The 22475-nt window shown below is 38.2% G+C and overlaps 1 protein-coding gene across 47 annotated transcripts in view; it reads left to right on the forward strand.

Annotated features, from left to right (window-relative positions):
* The window catches only part of LOC122820557 (receptor-type tyrosine-protein phosphatase delta-like), a 437628-nt gene that overhangs the window by 405109 nt on the left and 10044 nt on the right, over positions 1-22475 (forward strand). For 27 of the 47 annotated variants that reach the window (XM_044098059.1, XM_044098069.1, XM_044098058.1 and 24 more), the window contains 9 exons: positions 579-590; positions 2368-2480; positions 5743-5784; positions 6294-6391; positions 8832-8955; positions 13365-13540; positions 15145-15264; positions 15362-15516; positions 21818-22103. In XM_044098059.1, the coding sequence (XP_043953994.1) occupies positions 579-590; positions 2368-2480; positions 5743-5784; positions 6294-6391; positions 8832-8955; positions 13365-13540; positions 15145-15264; positions 15362-15516; positions 21818-22103 (1126 nt within the window). The remainder of the gene's footprint in view (positions 1-578; positions 591-2367; positions 2481-5742; positions 5785-6293; positions 6392-8831; positions 8956-13364; positions 13541-15144; positions 15265-15361; positions 15517-21817; positions 22104-22475) is intronic. The other 20 variants (XM_044098083.1, XM_044098084.1, XM_044098085.1 and 17 more) reach the window with 3 other exon arrangements.

Genomic DNA, 22475 nt, shown 5'->3' on the forward strand with positions numbered 1-22475 from the left:
AAATTTTACATCTCCAAATACAATCATGGCAATAAGACTGATGGATGTTGTTTCAAGTGAAAATAAAAACCCCACCACAAGCGTGTGCCCCATCACACTCATTTCATCAAACTCAACGATCCCACATGTTGTTTCATATAAAATACCAAATGCATGAATCTTTAGTGTGCATCGTCTCTGAGTTTTATAAATGCATAAAACAGTGGCGTACAGGAACAGACAGACACGCCAATTAGCAGTCAAGAGATGACTTTTATGCTTGAACAAGAAGCAATCATCTGAAACTGCTTGAAATAGCTGAGATACATTGTACGAATCTTGGCTGCACCTGGGAATCTGTAGTGTTTGAAACAAAGAACCTCAAGGCTGCATAATTGAGCATAATCCTCCGAAGTGAAGCATCACTAATCTTGCACACAAAGCAAAAAAAAAAGTCAGGCGAGATGGATTCATTTTTCCCTTGCTGCTTTTGGTTTAGCTTCTGGAAGTCTCAGTAATATTAAAACTTAAAGGTCTCATTGCCTAATGTTGTGTTGCCATTTCTTTTTTTTTTCTTTTTTTGCTGACCAATGGAGCAGCAAACCAGACAGGTAAGAGTGCCAAAGAAATGAACAAAAAAGAAAGAAATAAAGAAATAACTGAACTTCTTGGTCAGTTCTTTTCTTTTGCATGTCGCTAATGAACACATCTTTCCCCTGCAAGAGAGGCATGTTGCATATGTAAGAGCGTTTTTTTTTTTTTTTAAACAAACAAGAAAAAGTGCATAACTGGTCATTGGCAGGGATGAGATTATCACTGTACGGTTTTGAGCAAAAACATTTAAATCAAAAATGTGGAATATCATCTTAAATACTTGCATGTAAAAGAGGACAGGAACAGTTATTTATACAACTGCGTAAATAATCCAGTATTATGAACATTATTACAAGAAGAATCTTAGCCATTTCTTAGCCATTAGTTACTTTCATACTAATACATTGACTTATGTTGGCAGATTAATTAGACAACTGCTTAACAGACATGTACTTTGCCAACTATAGTTTCAAAACATTGTTAGATTAATACAAATGATAGATGCCACTTATTTAATTTTGCCATCATGAGTGTTATTTTTTTTAAAACCAGAAATATTTAAACCAAGGCAAATTTTACTTTCTTGTCATTGAGGGAAGAATGTTGAAGCCTTCATTGAGTGAGCTGACCAGCAGTGTGCAGGCAACAACTGGTGAATTGGGACATTGCTGCAATAGTCAGTACTTGGAAGAACTGGAGAAATGTCTGTTGCTCTGACAGTTTATGTTGCATAAAAAATGGTGGAAGACTGTTTGAATGGTTTGATGACATTTTTAGCTATTTTTAAACTTAACATTTTAAAACCCTGGAACGTCTTTATACCAGTAACTGGTCTATACTTACTCCAAAGATCCCCTGGAACTCAGATATGTTATTTAACATTCCACATGTGACCTTTGGTACAAGAGTCTTGATTTGTCCCTCATTCCTTCTAGAACGTTTGAGTTTTTTTGGCTTTTCTAAGATCATATCTTGACTTTTTTTATATACACTCTTAAAGCTTAAATGCAAGAGTTTCCCTGAATTGACATTAAAACATTATGCAGAAGCACAAAAAGAATCATCCTCAAAGAGCTGTTAGCTGAAAACCTGTACAGTAGATCAACTAAAGGATGATGATTTTTTGTAATTATTGTCTTTATCTTCTGTTGTGACTTAAAAAAAAAAAGAAAAAAAAAAAGACTTATACTTTTGTACTTTTTGTCCACTTTCTTTGTTTTAAAGCAAATTACGGATTTTATGCTGAAAATGAATGAGAAAGTTGAAGTTCAAATAAAGACTGGTGAAGTTCTTTAGAAAGCTTACCGAAGTATTAAAGACTACTTTAAATGATTAGAAATAAAGCATGCTATGCAGGGTATGCATAAGAAATAAGGACTGGTTTTGCACCATGCTATATAATTAAGCGTATGTGCATTAACAAACTGGTTTCAGTATAATGCATATAAATCCTGGCCCCAACAAAGCTTCCAATTTTCTTAAACGCTGAATGCATGACCTGACACTATCACTGAAACGTGAACATTAAGCTTCACTAAGGCTGGAATTAACCAGCTAGAAGCTATTGTACTGCAAGCCATTATACTATGAAGAGATGTTACTCAGACTATCCCCTGTAGTCCTGCATGCCGAGACAATGTAGTCCTGTCAGCTCCTTAATTACATATTTCCCCTCATTATTCATGGGACAACAACGTGCATTTTGCGGTTATACAACAATAGAGGGAAAAAAAAAAAAAAAAAAGCATCTGTTTTCTTGGCTGAGATCATTTGAATTTGCTTTATATCCTGCAGAAAAAGAGCAGAAACCGAAGCCAGAAAAGGCAGCCTTCCAAACAGCAAAGAAATGCCTCTTCATCATCCCACTGATCCGGTTGAGCTCCGGCGACTGAACTTCCAGACACCTGGTAAGTACTCCAGGTCAAGCGTTGTGTGAAAAAAACCCCAAAAAACTGAATGTACATCTTGGAAAAATGGTCTGAATGCCACTGATTGCTTTCTTCAAGGAAACAAAACCAAATATTCCTCTTCATCACCCTTTCTTGGTAAGATTGACACTGAACAAGGGAGCGTTTTGTACAAGAGGCCGTGGACAGGTGCTCTGAACAAACAGAGAGGGTCAATACTGACATCGGCCTCTCTGGAGACGCCTCGCTGTGGAAAATCTGGAGGCAGGAATGCAGGCTCGACACTTCAGTGGCATATGTCATCCCTGTCTGCATCTGGGTTGTACAGGTCATTACAGCTTGTCATGCTCACCCAGAATAGCACAGACCTGCATTGCAGGAGGCGAGCTAAGTATGAAATTAATCACAGTTGTGTGGAAACCACGAGCTGGCGACAGGATGACAAAACCTGTGTTTTTGCGGCTTCGAAGTCGTTCACAATTTGAAGCCATTCGCATTTTGTCACATTCCAATCAGGCTGAGATTTTATCTGACAAGCCAACACAAAGTAGTGCATAAAACAATACAAGATTGTTTTCAAATTATTTTCCTACAAAAGTTGTAAAAGTGTCGCATCAATTTGTATTTATTCCGCTTTACTCTGATACCTGTAAATAAAATCCAGTGCAACAAGCTGCACTTAGAAGTCACCAAGCTAGCAACAGGAGTCCACCTGTGTTTAACTGATTCTTGAGCAGGGATGGAGATTCGCCTTCCAGCAGGACAATACAGCAGCCAGAGCTACAATGGAGCAGATTAGATAAAAGCATTTTCTCTTGTGAGAAAAATCCAGTCATAAATCTTAAAAGATCACTTTTTGGCAAGATCGGCATTTCGATGTTAACAGACATTCTCCAGCCAGCCTGCCTTTGCAAAAGAGAATGTCTTCAAATGTGCAAAATTGACAGCATATCCTGAAAAGTTGCAGCTCTAATGACATTGACCTGTGCTCCTACAAACCATCAATGATTTTAAAACCCATTTCAAACGTCACTCTACTTCATAATTCCATACTATTTTGTGTCGGTTTATCAAATTACACCCCAATTAAATGCACTGGAGTTGTAATGTGACAAAACATGAAAACTTCGGCAAGTCGCTGTATTACCAGGAAGGGGGTTCATATTTTTACCATCTCAAGGGCCAAAAATGGCACATTTTAATACAGTTTGACTTTCTTTGGGTCTGACTGCTTAAGAGCGGGTGTTCAGATGCTGCCAATAAAGTTGTAATATGAAACACGTACTTTTCAGGTCAGCTAGCCCGAAAGGGGGATAAATTATCCCGGCAGGCTCATTTGTGCATATTCTAAAAAGCTCCGTCGGGATTTTAGGGCCATTACAGATCATTTCATCCAAGCAGCGGAGTATTTTTGCCTCAGCCTGGAACTGATTTCAACCATCCTTCCACTATTTTTTTCACCTCTCAAGTCCATCTTATTTTTTTTACTTACTTAGAGCCAGTATCTTGGCTCTCTGAAGCTACAGAAAGAACCAAATATTTTTCTTCTCACCACAGGACCACTTTCCTCTGAAGCACTTCTACATAAGAACATCTCTCTGTGCACTTCCCCTCCTTTTCACCTCTTCACCCCTCTCATTGGACATTTTCATCCTAACGATGCTTGATGTCTGAACGATGGCATGTCAGGAAAGGCACTCTCGTTGTTGCACCTCAACCCCCCCAATCCCTTTAGTAAAAATGGATTTTGAGTGGCGGACTGCAATAAAGGCAGTCCTCGCAGTCGTTCGAAGGGATGTATAAGTGGGTGTGAAAACGTTGCAGCTTCCATTTGCTAATGCCCACTTGTGCCAGAAACCAGGGTGAAATGTAGTGTCGTATAGAGCGCCAGGCGCCCGGCTTGGCAATATAGTGCATCCTCAATTCGGTCATAGCCACAGTGAAACACGTTGCTTTGGTGAACATTCATTCCTGGACCTTTTTTTTATATATATATACAACCTTACTATAAGTTATTTATACATTGTAATTCTGCTTTGTGAAATCAACTCAATCTGAACTGCTACAGCACATCAAGTCTGTTAAGTTAGTTTTGAATTATTGCAAACTGGAGATGGCCCTCTCAAGATTATTTTGTCCTAGTCATTTGACATATCTTGTCACGTAATACTACATTAAACCCAGTAGAGCATTGTATGCGTATGTTTGAGATCTAACTTTCTAATACAACGTTCTGGATTCTGCATCATTCTTTGATGGCATGTTTTTTTTTTTTTTTTTTGTACCAACTGGGGTTTCTAATCCGACACTATGGTGGGTTAAAAAGGTTTCAACTAAAATATGTATAAATTCTTCAGTTTCTGTACATCTGACCTGACACATACAATCCTAATAAGCTCTTACTTCCTCTGATGATGATGAGCTTGCTTTAGCGCTAGGCTAACCATAGCATTTCTCCAGGTTTTGATATGACTTGTTGATAATTAAGCTTGTAATATATTTTATTGGAGTTCCAGCTATTTATTGAAAAGAAACTTACCGGAAAAATTGTCTGGCTTAAATTTATTGTTTTGTTTTAAAAATTATAGAAGCAAATGAGCAGAACTTCATCTGTTCTTTGTGTAACCCTCCCACAAAGACAAAGACAGACACCTGGGTCAGAACTGGTTTCATGAGACCATATGCTTAAATACACTTATAAACATCATTCTTAAAGGAAAAAAAAAAAATACTTAATTTTGTAGGAGAAATACAAAGAAAATAATATGCATTGTGTAAAATGCAATTTTCCACGCTGCACACACAAAATGTACGCTGTCAGTTTTGAGTATTGACCATGCAAAACATGGCCACCATTCTTGCAGAAAGATTATAAATTGATCAGAATTTGAGGTCAGTCAGACAAACCTTCTTTTGATAACACCAGTTATTCTTCAGAAATGTCAATCCAGATGAAATTGAAATTAAAATTTTCTATTGTCTGTAACAAAACATATTTTTAGTTGGGATTAACCTTTGTACATATACCGTAGTCTCTGTTCAGTAAACTAAACAAATTATCAGATCATTCATTCTACCTCTTCCCTGTGAAATTAGCACAGTGGCATCGTAATATTTTGTATGTTATTAATCTCCCATATAGAATAGACACAATCAGTTATTTCTTATCCTTTTCCTACCTTTTTTTTTTTTTACTAAAAACAGTCATCACATTGCTGTGACGTCTATAATAAAGTTAATTTCACCCACATTTCCTCCACAGGTTCAGGTGCGCCCAGTCACCCCAGTAACCTCCATTTGTCAAGTTAGTTGTTCTCGATTATGCTTTCGACATAACCCATAATCGTTTTCTTTAGCCTCAGTTCTTTCCTCCTTTTGTTTCTGCTAAGTTTTGTGTCCACATCCGCATCTAATTCATCACGCGTTTAACACCATGTCATCGCAGGAGGCAGAGTTTGAAATGACATCACTCTAAGCAGATGTCAGCAGCCTAACATTCAACATGTGACGTTTGTGTGTTATGGGGATGTTTGTGTCCGTGCACACGTTGCCATTGCTAACTACCCACTGCGTCGTTCTGTGTGAATAACGTTTTTCTCTCTCCGTAGGGAGTGGGGGCTAAAGTGTGCTCGATGGCCGCTCATTGGCTTTTGTGTCTCTTTATTAGCATGGTCACTGCTTTGAGTAAACAAACTAGCCTAACAAGATTCACTCTTCCACCGCCACCCCTTATAATCATATGCTGGTAATCGAGGCTTGTGCCTGAGCGATGATCATTCCATCTTATCTTGTTTTTGTTTTTTTTTGTGACAGGTATGGCGAACCACCCTCCGATACCCATCATGGAATTGGCCGATAATGTAGAGCGCCTGAAAGCCAATGACAACCTAAAGTTTTCGCAGGAATATGAAGTGAGTGTCAACTCTTTGTTGAGAACATTTAAAAATAGGTCAAATTTAGTTAAGCTTCTTGTGGTTCTTGAGAGTCACATAAATATTTAAGTGTCGTCACCACAAAAGAACATCAAGAAGCAAAAGAATATGTCTGCTAAAAAAGTTTGTATGAAAACATTAAGACCAACAGTGTTTCCAAAGGTTTTGGCCTCACAAAGTTGAGTCAAGATCCTTCCTGAAGTTGCTTTTTAAATAAAATATGTAATAATTCTCACAATGAGGATGCATGAAGAGTAAAACAAGCATAATGTAGCCATCTTATGATATAACTGTAGAACCTAGAAGTCTAAAGCCCTTTGGGATCTCTTAGAAAATTCTCCGACAATATGAATTATTCCTGTATGCAGTTGGTAATTTAGTACTATGCCTTTCATAGATCCTTAAAAAAATCTGCATAAAAGGCCCCAGTTGCTTTTGAAAAATAATTACCACTACCCTTTTCTGCCCGTTTCTCTGTGCTGATCATTCAGCTCCTCCATAATCTACCAGGTCACCTTGTGGGCCTCAAACTGCCAAGCTGCCAAATCATTAGTGCCGCTTAAGTACCTTTCAATTCCAATTTCATACTGCTTATTTCAGAGCAGTGGAAAGCAATTTTATGAGCACAATGTAATAAAGATTTTTATATTGTAAGCAATGTTGCAGCCCAATGTTTGAACATATTTTGGTAAAAATCACACTGAGCCTGACTTTCCATGCCTTTGTTTAGGGTAGATTTGGACTGGACATATGATAAGAAAAGCATGTCCTTTGAAGGCTAATGTTTGGGGGAATTATGCTAAAATTAAAGGGTTTAGCTTGGCAACCGCCATAGTATTGGAGATTTTTTTTTTGGTTTGCTTTTGGAGAAACCTCCTTCTACACTTTCTCTGGGATCAGGCTACAAAAGCTTGGTAATACCTAAGTTATGATCGCGTAAGTACTATATGCTTCAAAATTAACAGAAGAAATTCCTGAACATGGCTAAAGTAGATCTGGGCTAACAATTTGACCTGAAGAGTTGCACCTCATGTTTTTCTCAACATCATTTATTTCTACCCACAGTCATATGCCCTCTTGAGCTTAAAATAGAAAACACAGATGATTTAATCATCTAAATTTTTAACAAAATCATCAGAAGATCTTCATATTGATAACTATACACATAAGTGTGGACGTGGCCAGTGTTTTATGGCGATATTCTATAAGTTCAAAGTTTTTTAAAAATTTATTTATTTATTTAAGCAAATTGAAACACGTTATATTTTATATATTCTTCTTACCGACTTTAATAATCAGTGATGATATGCAGTCTGTGATTCCATTAAACAATATTTACCAACAGAAAGTTGACTGATAATTTTAGTTTGACGAAGGGTAAAATTTCAAATGTCAAATTTAATGTCATATACATTTTTCTGGGCTACACAAGGATCAGAAACAAAACAAATGGAAAACAATATAGACTAAAATGCTAGTATCAAGCTGTTAAATACTAGCCTTGATGAGAATGAAATTGCTTGTTTATAGATAAATTACTGAAGTATAAACGGACGAAATGGTAGCATAATTAGATGAAATAGGGGTAGGATATAGCAAACCAGTTAATTTACCTGGAACCTTATGCCATACTGACTAATTCAGTTCTCATGTCTCTGGAAGTCATTTGTCATAAAAAACAAAATTCTCTCTCTCAATGCAATTTGTGATTATTTTTTTTTTCTATTTGACCTATTATTTATTTGTTTATTTATTTTTTCAAAACAAAAGTAATCGTTAATACAAAAAACTTTGGGTGTAAGATTATTGCCATCACTGTAACTCTTAGCTTGAGGGCTTGCAGTGTTTAGCATGGGTAGTGTAAGTGTAACTTTTCCATAGAGTAGTATGTCATTAATATTTCAAAGCCTTTCTGCTTCACTGTGTTTGTGCAGCCGAGAAGGTCTTACAGCAGCACAAAAAAGAAAAAAAAAATCAATATTATGCATAGCAGAAGCACATAATGCACGTTTTCAGCTTTTACTCTCCAACAAATGTGCTATTAGAGTCGGCAAAAGCGAAAATAGGATCTGGGGTCAACTGAAACATCAGACATACCAGGGTGAAATATTTATAAGTGCTTTTACTTAAAAAAAAAAAAAATCCCCACATTCTAGCTAAGCAGGACCTGCATAGTATCTGAATGCATAAAACCATGTATGGGCCAAAGTATTTCCAGAATACTCTTAAAGAAATGAATTAAACATAAGTCAAAAACATCAGATCCAACTTTCATTTGCAGTTTTGTTGTTGAAAGGAGAATTTAAGAATGTGGAAACCTCCTAAATGTTAACTATCAATGTTCTCTCATGTAATTTTTATTCATCTTGTTTCAAAACTTTTTATTGTGGTAACAGTGTTATGCTCTTCTCCTTTCCAGTCCATTGATCCTGGTCAGCAGTTCACTTGGGAGCACTCCAACCTGGAGGTCAACAAACCAAAGAACAGATACGCCAACGTAATTGCCTACGATCACTCCAGAGTCCTACTCTCTGCTATCGATGGTACGCCTCCCTTCCTAACTGCTGGATTAATTGTAATGATGGCCCATAGAAACATGTTTTAAAGACCTCCTGGGCACTTTTACACTGTTAAATTTCATTATATTCATACATGAGAATCTGGTGGTGGCTCATATAAGAAACGCCGGTACTGTTAAGTACCAGCGTACTGCTATGTACCGGTACAGTACCGGTACTGTACAGAAACTAAAGCAATAACACAAATAATTCCCAAAGACTTCCACCTCCTATTTTTTTTTTTAAATATGGATAGACATTGTTTATGACTTTCTTATTTTTATAGCAGTAGTAAACAGGTAATGTTTACTACAGCCAGGTAGTAAACATTACCTATTCATTTGTGTTTTTGTAATTTTTTGCAAATGTCACATTGTGACATAGATTAACTTTATTTAAATTGTGTAAATCAGTTTAAATCATTTTACCATGTTATATAGTCAAAGTAAGTTCATAGTACAAATTTTACTGCAGTATATTATACACAAACTGGTAAAAAGGCGTTTACCTAAGAAATTTCAGTTGATTGCAGTTCTAGAGTTTGTAGCAATCCCACCTCCTGAGCAAGCATGTGGTGACAATGGAGAGGAATCCATCCCTTTAAACAGGAAAAGCCTCTGCCAGAACCAGGAAGAGCAAATGTCTATCTGTTGTGACAATCTAAGAAGAGAGTTCAAGAAGAATTTACAATGTTGATGACGGCAAAATCTGAGTCAATATCTTTGGGCAGGAGATAAATACAGCTACAAACATTAGTACTGGATTACCTCAAGAGACACACATCCTGAACATAGAAGATACTTGATACTTTCTATGTTCAGGAATACTTTCAAGCATCAGACATACGTTTCTAATCAGAGAAGTTATTGACAGTGATAGATTAGTCAGTAGTTTTGTCCAGGGGTAAAAATAAACTAAACATTGAAGCACAGAGCTATGAATGCTTTCTTTTACCAGGTTTGCTTTTTACAAAAAGAATACACTGACTTAATGGTAACAATAGTTCCATTAAGAGTTTGCTTGAGGTGTACTTTCTCTGAAAAGAAACTTCACAAAGTTATTGACAGCAATGGCAGCAATCCAGAAAAGAAAACATTACTTTCTATTAAAAGAGTGTACAGAAAGTCAAAAGCAATATAATCTCTGTCAATAGCAACCATAGAGAAATTCAGCTACTTCTGGACCAGATATACTTTTAATGACCAGGAGTACTTTATATCTAAAGTTATTTGCTGGATAAACTCCCATCACGACTACACACAGAGCCAAAAATACTTTTTTTTTTTTTTTTTTTTTTTAAACCAGGCATATTCTCTATGAATGAATGCTTGAATCAGTAGTGTTCCTGTACAGCACAAAAAGGACAATTTTTGGTGTGAACAGGCAAAACTTCAGCTGCAGTGTTAGAGGGAGGTATGAAATGACATCAGTGCTCCTTATACATAAAAAAGGCTCTCTGAAACATCCCTCCAAAGTACTAACTCATTCATCAGTTTACGATTAAACACAACTGCACCCACACAAACAGCTATTAATTAAACATTTCCACTCAGCTGCTCCCATGGAAGAAAATGGGAAATAAATAAAATAGTAAATGGATAAAGTGACTTAGAGAGCATCTTTTTCCAGTCTATTAGAAACCGCCCACAACTTAAAAGTGTTGATGAAGCTCCATTAGTGAGCCACTGGAAAAGAACACCTCTGCTTTCAGATGGACACAAGAGACAGTTCTCTATTCCTACTGAACCCTTGACAAAAGCATTTTGGCAAGCAGTGCATCTGTTTCTTTATGTTCTCTGTGCAAACTAGTCCACAGAGAAGCAAAAAAGGGATTTGACTTTAGAGTTTGAAGTCAAAATTCACATATGTGGACATGCATCGGCAGGATCTCTGGAAAACAGGCGTTCTGTCTGCGACGACTTCACCGTATTTACTCAAGATGTCTGAAAGCATTCATCAAGTTCTGCTGAATTAAAGTTGGCTAGCCTTGATTAGTTTATTAGTTCTACTAAAAATCCTGAAAATAAATTACAACATACCTGAAAAGTTTATTATTTCAGTAATCCTATTCAAATGAGGACACATCTTCATTTTGATGGTTATGGCTCACATGTAGGGCTGCACAATGGTGATAAATCATACAAATCAATTGTTGGGGAAGTATTGCAGAGACAATATCAGTTGCAATAAATCCACATCTTCCTCACTGCTTTGGTTTCTCATCTTTGCTTCCAAACACCTCTGTGACATTTACCATTCAGGAGACTGAAATCTGTGTCCAAAGTGTGCATCAGCTGCAGTGACATTCTGCACACACAGTGTCATATTCAGCCTGCTGGACAAGGTGCAAACTCATGAAACTGAGTATATTTGCCAACAAATATTATGTTCCAGAGTTTTTGCGAATATGATAGCAACAAATGCCTTCTTAGAAAATTTGAATATTACATGAGGTCAGTAATGTTTAATACAAAACAATGTTATGGCCTAAATACGCACTGCTAACTCTACTGTTGTGTAGCATTCAGTCAGCGACTCCCCCACAAGGAGGGTAAGCCACCAAAGCTTGCTGGTCAAATTGTGGGAAAGTTAAGTTAAAGGGAAGAAATGTGGCAGAACAAAGTCCACAACATAAGAGATAACTTTACTGGCAACACTGTGTTGTGTTCAGCCCCTCTAAACCAGACAAGATGTCCGACGGATCTCATATGGAAGTGAGAAAAACGTCTGTGCTGCTGCTTTGTGGGCTATGAGTTATGAAAGCAACTTTCAGCAGGGCCTCCAAGCCTCACTGCATTGATGCATTAATTTATGCAAAAGGAACCCTGACTTCATATTCCATACATTGCATAGCTCTTAGCAGGCTGTCATATCTGTAATAAAAGAAAATAATAATAATTTTATGGGTGTCATTTCATGGTTCAACCTCCTGAGTAACTGAAGCTTATTTGTGAAATTGAAGCTTGACATACGTCACATATTGTGAAACTAATCTATATAAGTTTTACTTTTTGAACCGAATTAATGAGGTAAAAACCTTCTGATTTTCTAAGAAATTAAACTTTGTCTTTTTTCCCTGAGAGTTAAAGACATGAAACAGTCCACATATTTTCTGCTAATTGGTATTTAGCTTGGATGCTGCCATAAAAACATCTCTTTCTGTTGTTGAAAACAAAGAGTTTGTTTTTTTGTAACTCCTGGGTTTATTTAAAAAAACAAAAAAACAAATCTAAAAACAAGTCGAAATCTGGAAGTAATTATCAAACCTTTAGCATGTTCTTTGAGTTACCTTCATCTTCCTCCAACGAGGGTCGAGTGCCAGCTGAGCAACGCTGCGAGAACATCAACGTTTTAATGTCTTAATGGCTGCATTGACTTAGAAAATGGAGAAATTTACACAAATCCTGAGTGACAGAAGGAATAAAAGAAAAATCCATTTGCAAATGTACATTTAACCAACTCGCCTCATTCTCATTAAACCACCGTAATGTCTCTGTTTGTTTGGTTGTTTCTTTTTTTTTTCTTTTCAAACTGAGAACGCCCAAGGCTTAATTGTACTTATCCCTTGTCCATCACAGAAATGCACAGCCGCCTGTTTCTGTGTGGACGGCTTCAGCGAGGGTGGGTGGAAGAGAGAGAAAAAAAAAACAAAAAAAAAACTAAACAATGTGGGTGGGTTCTTTTAATGTGTTCATATTCCATTTTCTTTCTCTTTTACACTGTTGAATGAGTTACCTGAGAGTAAAAGGAAGTCTGAGGGAGAGGAAGCAGCTGGAGTGAAGTGGAGGGGATGAGGAGAGGGGGGTATTTCTCTGAGACGTGGCGCCCATGCAGATGAGACTTATCTTGGTCGACCATGTGTGCACGGAGCCCCTAAACTGCCAGTCCTCAAGCATTGACTAGCTGTCAGCTCTGTCTGTTTTGCCTGGATTCGAAAAGGCTGCTGCGCCTTTCATTTATTATAAGCAAAGGGAAAAGGGAGAGCAGAGCTGGGGGAAAATTGTTTTGCTACTTTCTCGTCGGTTTGTTTTTCTCCGTGTGAGACCGAGCTTTATCTGTAAGTCAGTTGCAGATATGGAATAGGGAAATGTGTTGTTGATAGCAAACACAAATCCCTTCGGACGGGTAACACTGCCTCCCCCTCCCCCAAAAAGGAGCGTTTGTGCTGCGTTGCTTAGAGAAAACATTGGTCTGGCTGAAATAATTTCAGGTTAACGCATTACAAAGTCTGACGATGCACTAAACAGGCACAGTGATGGAGCTGTATGGGAAAACAAAAACTTAAACAAACTTCAGGATTTCTGTACAGTCTGGAAAAGTTAAGCCGTTAGTAGACAGTTTTTTTCTGACATCCCATTTACTTTCTCTATTAAACTTTCCTTTCCGTCTTTAAGGAATCCCTGGAAGTGACTACATCAACGCTAACTACATAGACGGCTACAGGAAGCAAAATGCCTACATCGCCACCCAGGGAGCGCTGCCGGAGACGTTTGGTGAATTTTGGAGGATGATATGGGAGCAGAGGAGTGCCATCATCGTCATGATGACCAAACTGGAAGAGAGGTCGAGGGTATGGGACAAAAACAACCACCTGTTTATATCAAACACAACACAGTTCTCCTAATCATAAAATAAGGCCTTCCTCAACCCTGATGATATGTTTTTGGTTGATAGTTTTGATTCATTGTGGAATATAGATTATAGTGATCTGGAAGTGTAAGTTTTAACTTGTGTTTACACTCTTTGTAAAGTATGTCATTTCAGCAGAGAATGATCCAGTTCATGTTTGTCGAGAGAAAATATTTAAAATCTTAGAAATTCCGGTGATAAAACTTAAAAACCGTGACATGACAGAGAGCAGCAGTCTGACAATTTTTTTTTCAGTACTGACAAAACATTCTGGCATCGTCAGTCACTTTTTTTACGTTTATTTTGATACTCAAATGCTGCCACACAAATCATTGAAGAGCAGGAGCTTTTTCCTATGCTAATTTAGCCAACAGGTCATGCTAACTGCACCATAACTGCACTTTGAATTGCAGAATTTCTCTAAACAATAAAGATTGCTGTAAATATTGTAAGTGTTGCTAAATCTTATTAAGCTCATAGTAATTTAAAATAATTGAGAATCACTGCACTTCATAGTTGGGGCAAAATATTGCTTTTTATGTTTTGTTTTTCCAAAGCTCAAAATATTAAAAAGTAAAATATTACTAAACATTGTGCTTCATGCTGGTGACATCTGGCTTAAGAGTCTCATAGAATCATATAGTGTGTGTTAGGAAATTTGATGATAATAACTACTCTTAAATATACTCCTTTGAGCTAATGAACACTTTAAATAACAACTCTTCAGCAGCGGTCGTCCTTCTTTTTGTCTACTGAAACAGTAACACAGCAATTCAAGTGTTTTATTCGATACAAAGAGACCAGAGTGGCAATAAAGCAAAGACGCTAATATGACTGGAAGTTGTTTTTAAATTTGTAATTATAGATTAAGTCATGGCAATTAATAGCACTGTTGGCTGCATGCAAATATCTCAGGCCATTTCATTGATTGGGAAATTAAAGCTAGTCAGCAGGAATGAGGGGCGAGGAGGTCAACGTTTGTTTTGTCCCTTATTTAGCTGTGCAAAGTGGCCCTACAAATATCAGATAGAGTGACTTGCAACATTACTTATTACATTTTGTTTAGTAAAAAGCAGAAGGTACAAGGTTGTGATTTTACGGGATAGTCCAATTCAAAGTAGAGCATAATAATTAAATAGAAGTGAGATACTGTAATAAATAGATACTAATAAATGGCATAAATAGTAATTAAAAAATCTTAGACATGTGGCATGCAGTGTGTCGATTATTACTTACTTTGAAAACTCTGATTACAATCCAGTGCGTCCATCTGTCTAATAAGTCCCCAATTGGTCAACAAAGCTCAACAGTCTAAAATGTAATCTTAGTAGATCTCTAGCTATATTAGGATTATGTCCAGACACAAAGCCAATTGTTAATTTGTGGTCAGGCTTGACTTGACAGGCAAACAAAGAACTGAGATTTTGAACAAGAAATGCATATTTCCAAAAAATAAGGTTTAAAAGCAGAAATTCTTTCCCCCTTCAAAATATTGCACTCCTTTGCGTCTTAGAAATGATGACCTGAAATCTGTGTATCCTGCAGGTGAAATGTGATCAGTACTGGCCCACAAGAGGGACAGAGACCTATGGTCTCATCCAGATAACGTTGCTGGACACAGTAGAGTTGGCCACATACTGCGTCCGGACGTTCGCACTTTTTAAGGTGAGGATTTATGAAGGTTTTTTTTTTGTTGTTGTTGTTGTTGATGTTGTTTTTTTCCGGCACGAGATGCGTTAGTCACTTCCGTTTGTTATTTCAGAACGGCTCCAGTGAGAAGAGGGAGGTGAGGCAATTCCAGTTCACTGCCTGGCCAGACCACGGGGTACCGGAGCACCCCACGCCGTTCCTCGCCTTCCTCAGACGGGTGAAAGCTTGCAATCCTCCAGATGCGGGGCCCATGGTGGTGCACTGCAGGTGGGAAACATCACAGTTTTACAGAAACATCCTGAAGCATGAAATTGATTTCTTTCCTCTCCGTTTGCTGGAATGAATAAATGAATACATATAACAAAAAAAAAAATCACTTTCTTTGTTACTAAAGGCTCATATTTGAGTCATTTGTGTACTGATATCTAAAAAAGAATGCACTAAAATGTACTACGTTGCAGCCCAAAAAGGCCATCTGGCCACATTTTCCAGAAAGCACTCAAACTTAGAACGTGTTTGCAACGTCGTACCGCGAGTACCAGCTATATTTCCTGCAGCGATCCTCCCCCTCAGAGACACAGATACAGGCTGACCTGTCACCATTCCTTTCAACCCACATGTCTGCTCATCTCATTTGGGTTGATATATCCAAAACTCGCTCACCAACCTCACTTCCATCAGCTACTGAGCAGCGGGGCTTCCCATCAGTGAGCCACCGCACAGTAACCGAGTCTTCTGGCTTTTCTTAACTCTCGTACTCATCGTGGGGGTGTGGGGATTAGGAAGTAGTGACAGTGTAAAAGATACAAACTTTTATCAAAGTGACAAAAAAGGAAGAAGGATTACTGTAGAATTACCACATGCTGAAGTTAATTAGTGCTAGTTGCCGAAAAGCTCCCCCCACCCCAAAGAAAGACTTTAAAGTCTGAAGAAAAATGTGGGAATTAATGTCACACAGCAGATTGGGGTTTTAAATTCCTCTGGCTTCCCATCAGATAGTTGTGTCCACCATCCAAATCCCCAATCAGGGCCTTTTTGTCATTCTGTGTTTCATGTTAAATAGAAGAAACTGGTATATTTACATGCTTGCAGGATAACGCAAAGCTGGTGTTGTGGTTAAGCTTTTAAAAATAGGATAAAAGTATGTTGTGCCGATTAATTTAGTGCAGATCCTCCTGCTGAAGCTGTTTGTGCACATGCTAAAGGCTTAAAGCATAGCAAAGGACAAAAATGAAGAGTGAATGCCAACAATTTACAAACAGGATCATCGTACGTTTATGTGACGGCACCTTTCTGTTAAGGCCTTTCAGTTAACATCCGATTGACTTCCATGAATATCCATCTGACGAAAACAGAGCTAACAAAGTTCATACAATTATGTCACATCCTTATCTGGCATTGTGCATTTAGTGGATGGTTAACATGCAGGATGTACATAAAAATGCATTTTTGTTGCAGCATCATAAAAAGATTCACTTTCAGGAGTGGATTTGTCATGCTTCCTTTTAAGATCGTTTTTTTTATGTATATACTCTAAGTCAGCTCCCTGTTGGTAGATGAAAAACTGAAGGAGAGGCATTGTGTGTGTGTGTATGTGTGTTTTTTGTTTTGTTTTGTTTTTTTGTCTTTAGAGTACTAGAGTAGGCAAATCCAAGCAAATACTGGTTATTAAAACCTTTTATTTTATTTTGGGCACTTAAGATTGATTTGTGGTTTTTAAAATATTTTTTTCTCAAAATAATGTTACTGTGAATATAGCCTCAATCAGGTTCTTGCTGCCTACATATGCATCTGTTTTGTTTCATGTCCTGATCCCTTGTTTGAAAGAATAGCACTACTTTCCTAGATAGACATGAATGCCGTTTGGTTTCATAAATTTCTATTTACAGTTTTTATGTCATGGGACAAAAAGTTAGTGATGAAATGGAGCATGCTATGTCCTAGTGAACAGCCTGTAAATGATGACAAAATAAACAAGGTATTCTGTTATGTTTGTAGTTTTGCTATAAAGATGTGTTGCACAACATGCCGTTGGACTAAATCGGTCTGCACTTTTGCACACAGCCAGGTATAACAGACAATCATCAGAGCTGGCTTCCCTACAACCAAAGTTGATATTCCAGCTTCACTGACAGGCTAAACAACATGGGGGAACATTCCCTGAGGAGAAGATTAAACATAGCCCCTTTTATTTCCGCTAAAGCCGAAAGAGTTGACACAATCTCAGAGTCAAAATCTCCTGAGGCAAAAGACCAAAATCCACTGTTGTTCCCAAACTGCTCATCAGGAAAAAGGATGTTGTGTGCAAATGTGGAGAAAAACTAAGAAAAATAAGTTCTGTTTTTGCTTTTTTTCTGCCACAGTTAAATGTTTTAGAGAGTCACATAACCATGCCAGGAGGTTACAGTGAAAACTGGCAATCACTGACAAGCTACATGTCTTTAAAGAAATTTTGGCCCAGTCTTTGTAGACAACTCGTTGTCTCAGATTTTAGCTGAGGGTGTGTAAATGTAATTCATAAATTAACACGGTGGCAATTTATTTATTTTTTTTCCACACAGGTTTGGTTTGGAGAGCTTCTTCCACCGAATGAGATCATTTGAAAACTGCTGTTTGCATTTCATTATCTTTGTCCGGTATTATAATTTGTTTAATCTGAATCATTCAACTGGATAATCAAAAACAAATCGTACGGTTTTAACACCACTATTGCATAAAACATACCAGTCATACTTCTGTTTTGCTCACAATTAAGTTCTTTTTTTTTTAAAACACCTTAGTTTAGGTTACAAATCATTTGTCCAAATTTTGTTCACATACACTTGTGTAAAAGCTAGCCCTCAATTCACTACCCAGATACCCCAGTGAGTTTAATTTATTATATGTGTGGATGTTTTTATAGACAGAGCAGCAAAAAAAAAAAAAAAAAAAAAAAACAGTGACAGGCCAGCTGACAGCCAGAGATTTGCCAACAATACATATGTAATTGCTTTTACTGCTACTAATGCTTTATCTTCACAGGACCCGTTGCAGCTGTGCTATGCGCTGCTTTTTCCTCCCCTTCACACCCCCGTATTCCCTAAACTCCTGGAAAGCATATTAGCCTGACACTTTCATGTATGTGTGTGTGTGTGTGTGGGCGTGTGTGTGTGTGTGTGTGTGTGTGTCAACGTCCGAGGCGGCCGCTTTTGAATAGCTGAAAAGGCAGTGTCAGGTCATTAGCGTGGTCAGTGCGCCAGCTCCCCTTTAACTGCCAAGCGTACTGACAGCTTTCTGCACCAGCTCACCCCGACACCCCATCACTTCTCCAAAAAAGAAAGGAAAATTACACTCGCCTTTTGTGGTCATACACTTAGTGGGGGGAAAAAAAGTGTAGCCGATGTGTATTTCTGCAGCTCAGTCTTTAGAAAAACTAACTTGAGGGCGACACGAGTTCAAGATGAGTGTCTTCTCCTCACCTTCCTTTCCCATTCCTCATCTTCCTCCGTCTCTGTCCGTCTAGCTCTGCGCTGTCACTCTGTCATTTACTCTCTAGCAGGTCATCACTCTCCCACATTCAGGGCTGCTCTGAAAAATGTTTTCTGCTGCAGCAAAGGAACAAATCTATATATTTTTTTTTTTCTATCCTTACACCCAAGGGGTTTTAGGTGTTTTCAGACCTGGAAGTGACTCATTCCTCAGACTGCTCCCCTGGGATACATTTACATTTCTTTAGGGCTCCCCCACCCAAAAAAAACTTCCCCTTTCACTTAAGTGCACTTTCTAATTTCACCCTTGGAGCAGTGAGGGGTTGTGTCAAAAAAGGCAAAGAAATTATTCGCTTTCATCCATTTTGAAAATGATCATCAGATCATTTGCTGTAGCCAGTGACTCCCATGTGTGTCTTTATGCCGTTTGCAGCAGCACGGTTTCTCTGCTGCAAGGCACATTAACTACACTCGGCCCCGGGGGACCAGCTCCGCTGCCTCTTGAGCTCCCCTTCTCAACCTATTTTGTTTCTCACAGCAAATGAAAAACAAATGCCTCTTCAGGAGGAGGAGGATGAGGAAGGCACACAGGGGCTGCCTCACACCTTGTAGACACGTACACCAAATGAATTGAATAACCTATTTGCTTTTGTGTGCCAAGTGCAAGGACTCGACTTGTCAAGGCCAAGCTCCGTGTGCGGCAGAAGAAAAACAAAGGAAATATACAACATAATGCATTTCCCTTGCTAAGGTGTTTGACTTTATTTTATCCTGGTTTGCGTTCTAGTCCAACATAACGTAAGGCGTAACTGTGACATGCATGTGAAATATTGGATAGTTGATGATAGTTTTTACAAACAAATAAATGGAGACTGAATTTGTTGTAGTTTATGGGCCTACCTATGCTTTTTTTTTGTAGTGGCTTCATCAGGCTGACGTCAGATCTCCACCACACTGAGCGTTTTATAGACCAAAATGTTTAACTTCAGTCTAATCAGACCAGAGCACCAACTCTTTATTATCTCCCCTACATGGCTTGTGGTTGTCTTTATATGGTTTTCTTGCGTCAGCTTTTTTTCTTGCCACTCATCCTTAAAGGACAGATTTGTTGAGTGTAAGTACTCGATGAATGTTTTCCCCTGCGCAGCCTGTAAATTTAGGGAGGCCACCATATCTTGGCAGATATTTTGAAATGATGGCTTTTACTTTCCTTTTTGAACTTGGGAAGTAGGTTGAAAAGGGAGGAAGTAGGGGGTCATTTACTGCATGTGTTCTCCTCTTCTTGCCCAATTAGACCACTTCAGCCACAAAAAAAAATCATTTAAAAAAAAAAAAAAAAAAAAAAAAGCTGCTCTTCACTCTCAGCCCTGTTCAGCCTGAGGTGCTCCTTGTTCTTCATGATTTTGTTTGTTCACTAATGTCCTCCAACAAACCTCTGTGGGCTCTACTCCCTACTCAGCTGGTTTTGAAAGCAGTGGATTTTATTAAGGTTCATACCCAGCCCAAGGTCGTATGGGGCTTTAAGCAGATTTTGATTGGCCGCCCTTCTTCCTCTTATAGACGTCACTATCATTATAGTTTCAGTATAGATGTAATTTTGGAGAGGGGGCGGAGCCTAAAAGCAATAACAGATAACTGTTTTTTTTGCAGGCATAAAAGGTAAACTTTGCTGAAGATAAAATAAGTCATACCTTCAAATTGAAACACCTCATAATTTATCTATGCTGGAATCGTAAAGTCAATCTTAATCGTATTCTCATTCTTTAAAAATAAATATGAAAGTTGTAGATCTATGGTCGGCTTTAAAATGCCTTGTAATATTTTCAGGTTCTATAAATTGTTTTCAGAAAATGTGGAACATACAAAACATTTCCAACCCGCCATCGGTCTGTTGAGGAGGCTGCATTCACCCAGTGATTCTGAATCTGGCTGCAAGGGCAGGTCAAACAGAAACAGTAAAACAACTTTTGCTTCCACTTGTACATTTTGCACATTAACGTAAAAATGCGGCAGTATGAATCTTAATGAAGAGACCTGCATTTCAGTGCCTCTTAATAAGCCCTTCTGCCCTTCTGCTTCAGGTACTAATATCCCTAATTGTAGTCAGCTGCACTTCTCCAAAGTTGTCCGTCACCAATAACAAAGCTGGGGAAATGGACATTCCTCTCATGATTGCAGCAGTGGATCACATTTACTGTAGTGGCACTTTTCTGAACCAAGAGGTGAAGGTGGAATATTTCTGTCGCATAAGTGCATTAAGTTCTGATCAGGTGGAGAGCACAGGTGGGGTCTAGAGGCGAAACAGTTTGGAGCCTGCTACAGGCTGAGTGCCAACACAGCACCACTTCAGATTCAATTATGGTACAAGTTTAATGGCTCATTGTACAGGAGAAAACTTGGTGGAGAGTGTAACTTTTGGCCTTTAGCCGGAGAAATAAAAGATGCCTCTTCCTCTGTTACTGGAGATCAGGCCTGTGACATGCATTGTGTGCTTATAAAGCTGCCAATTCAGTTCACTGTCCATGTCAAACCAAATCCAGTTTCTGTATATTTGCATTCAAGGATGTCGAGTTTCTTTCCATTAAAATGGGCTTTTTTTTACAAACTTTTAACAGGAAATGCAAATGTTTACGATCAACTCGTACAAGAAGACTTGGGATTTTTAATTTTGCATTGTTTTCCCAAAAAGAGGAGCATCGGTTGTCATAGGACGCAGCTGAAAATGTTTTGCTTACTAAAAATATTTAGCCTATGATCTATTTTAGTTGTGGTCATAAAAAAAAGAATGACCGTTCGACTGGCAAAATCTTGAAAATGTTGGCATGTAGATTATGAATGCATGGCTAATGAAATAGTAAAGAATGACAAACATCACATCCAATTGATATGCTTCTTCTTATTATTTTTTATGTTGTCTTTTGTACACTGAAACTGCAAAGATGATTGTATTTTGTAGCCGCAAACCTAAGACAACAGCCAAAGAAATCACCCTGGGAAGAAAAAGCTGCGTGAACTTGAATCTCCCAGGAAACAAAATACAGTACCGTACATCTTCCATAAAAGTATCTGATAAAAGTAACCTCTGATTGTTGTGATCACAGTGCCGGCGTGGGCCGCACCGGCTGCTTCATTGTGATTGATGCCATGCTGGAACGTATCAAGCACGAGAAGACCGTGGACATCTACGGACATGTAACGCTGATGCGCGCCCAGCGCAACTACATGGTGCAAACAGAAGACCAGTACGTCTTCATACACGACGCGCTCCAGGAGGCCGTCAACTGTGGCACAACCGAAGTGCCCGCCAGAAACCTGTACGCCTACATCCAGAAACTGACCCAGATAGAGGGTGGAGAGAATGTCACTGGCATGGAGCTGGAGTTCAAGGTACAAATCAGAACACGTCTAAAAAAGTGTCGTCCCAGTTCTGTTCTATCTCTGTATTTACCACTAGATATTGTATCTTTCTGTTTGCATTGGCATTCCTGTGTATCCAGATAGAGTGGGGCTTCTGGTTTCCTCTTTGATTTAATCTACTTATTTTACAACATATAATAAATCTTTACCTTTCGAGTCTTCTTTGTTAGAAACCATGGTTTTGGTTTACATAAAAATCTCCAGTGTTTTTTTTGTTTTTTTTTTCTGCCAGAGCAACAAACATGCTTATGTTTAAATTAACCAGATTAACCAGATTCATGTAGTAGTTTTCAATCTGTGGTAAAGCTATGTCTATTGTATTGCTGATTTTCTCAGGGGGAG

The sequence above is a fragment of the Gambusia affinis genome, linkage group LG18 (assembly GCF_019740435.1).
Source record: "Gambusia affinis linkage group LG18, SWU_Gaff_1.0, whole genome shotgun sequence".
In the NCBI taxonomy this organism is placed as follows: domain Eukaryota; kingdom Metazoa; phylum Chordata; class Actinopteri; order Cyprinodontiformes; family Poeciliidae; genus Gambusia; species Gambusia affinis.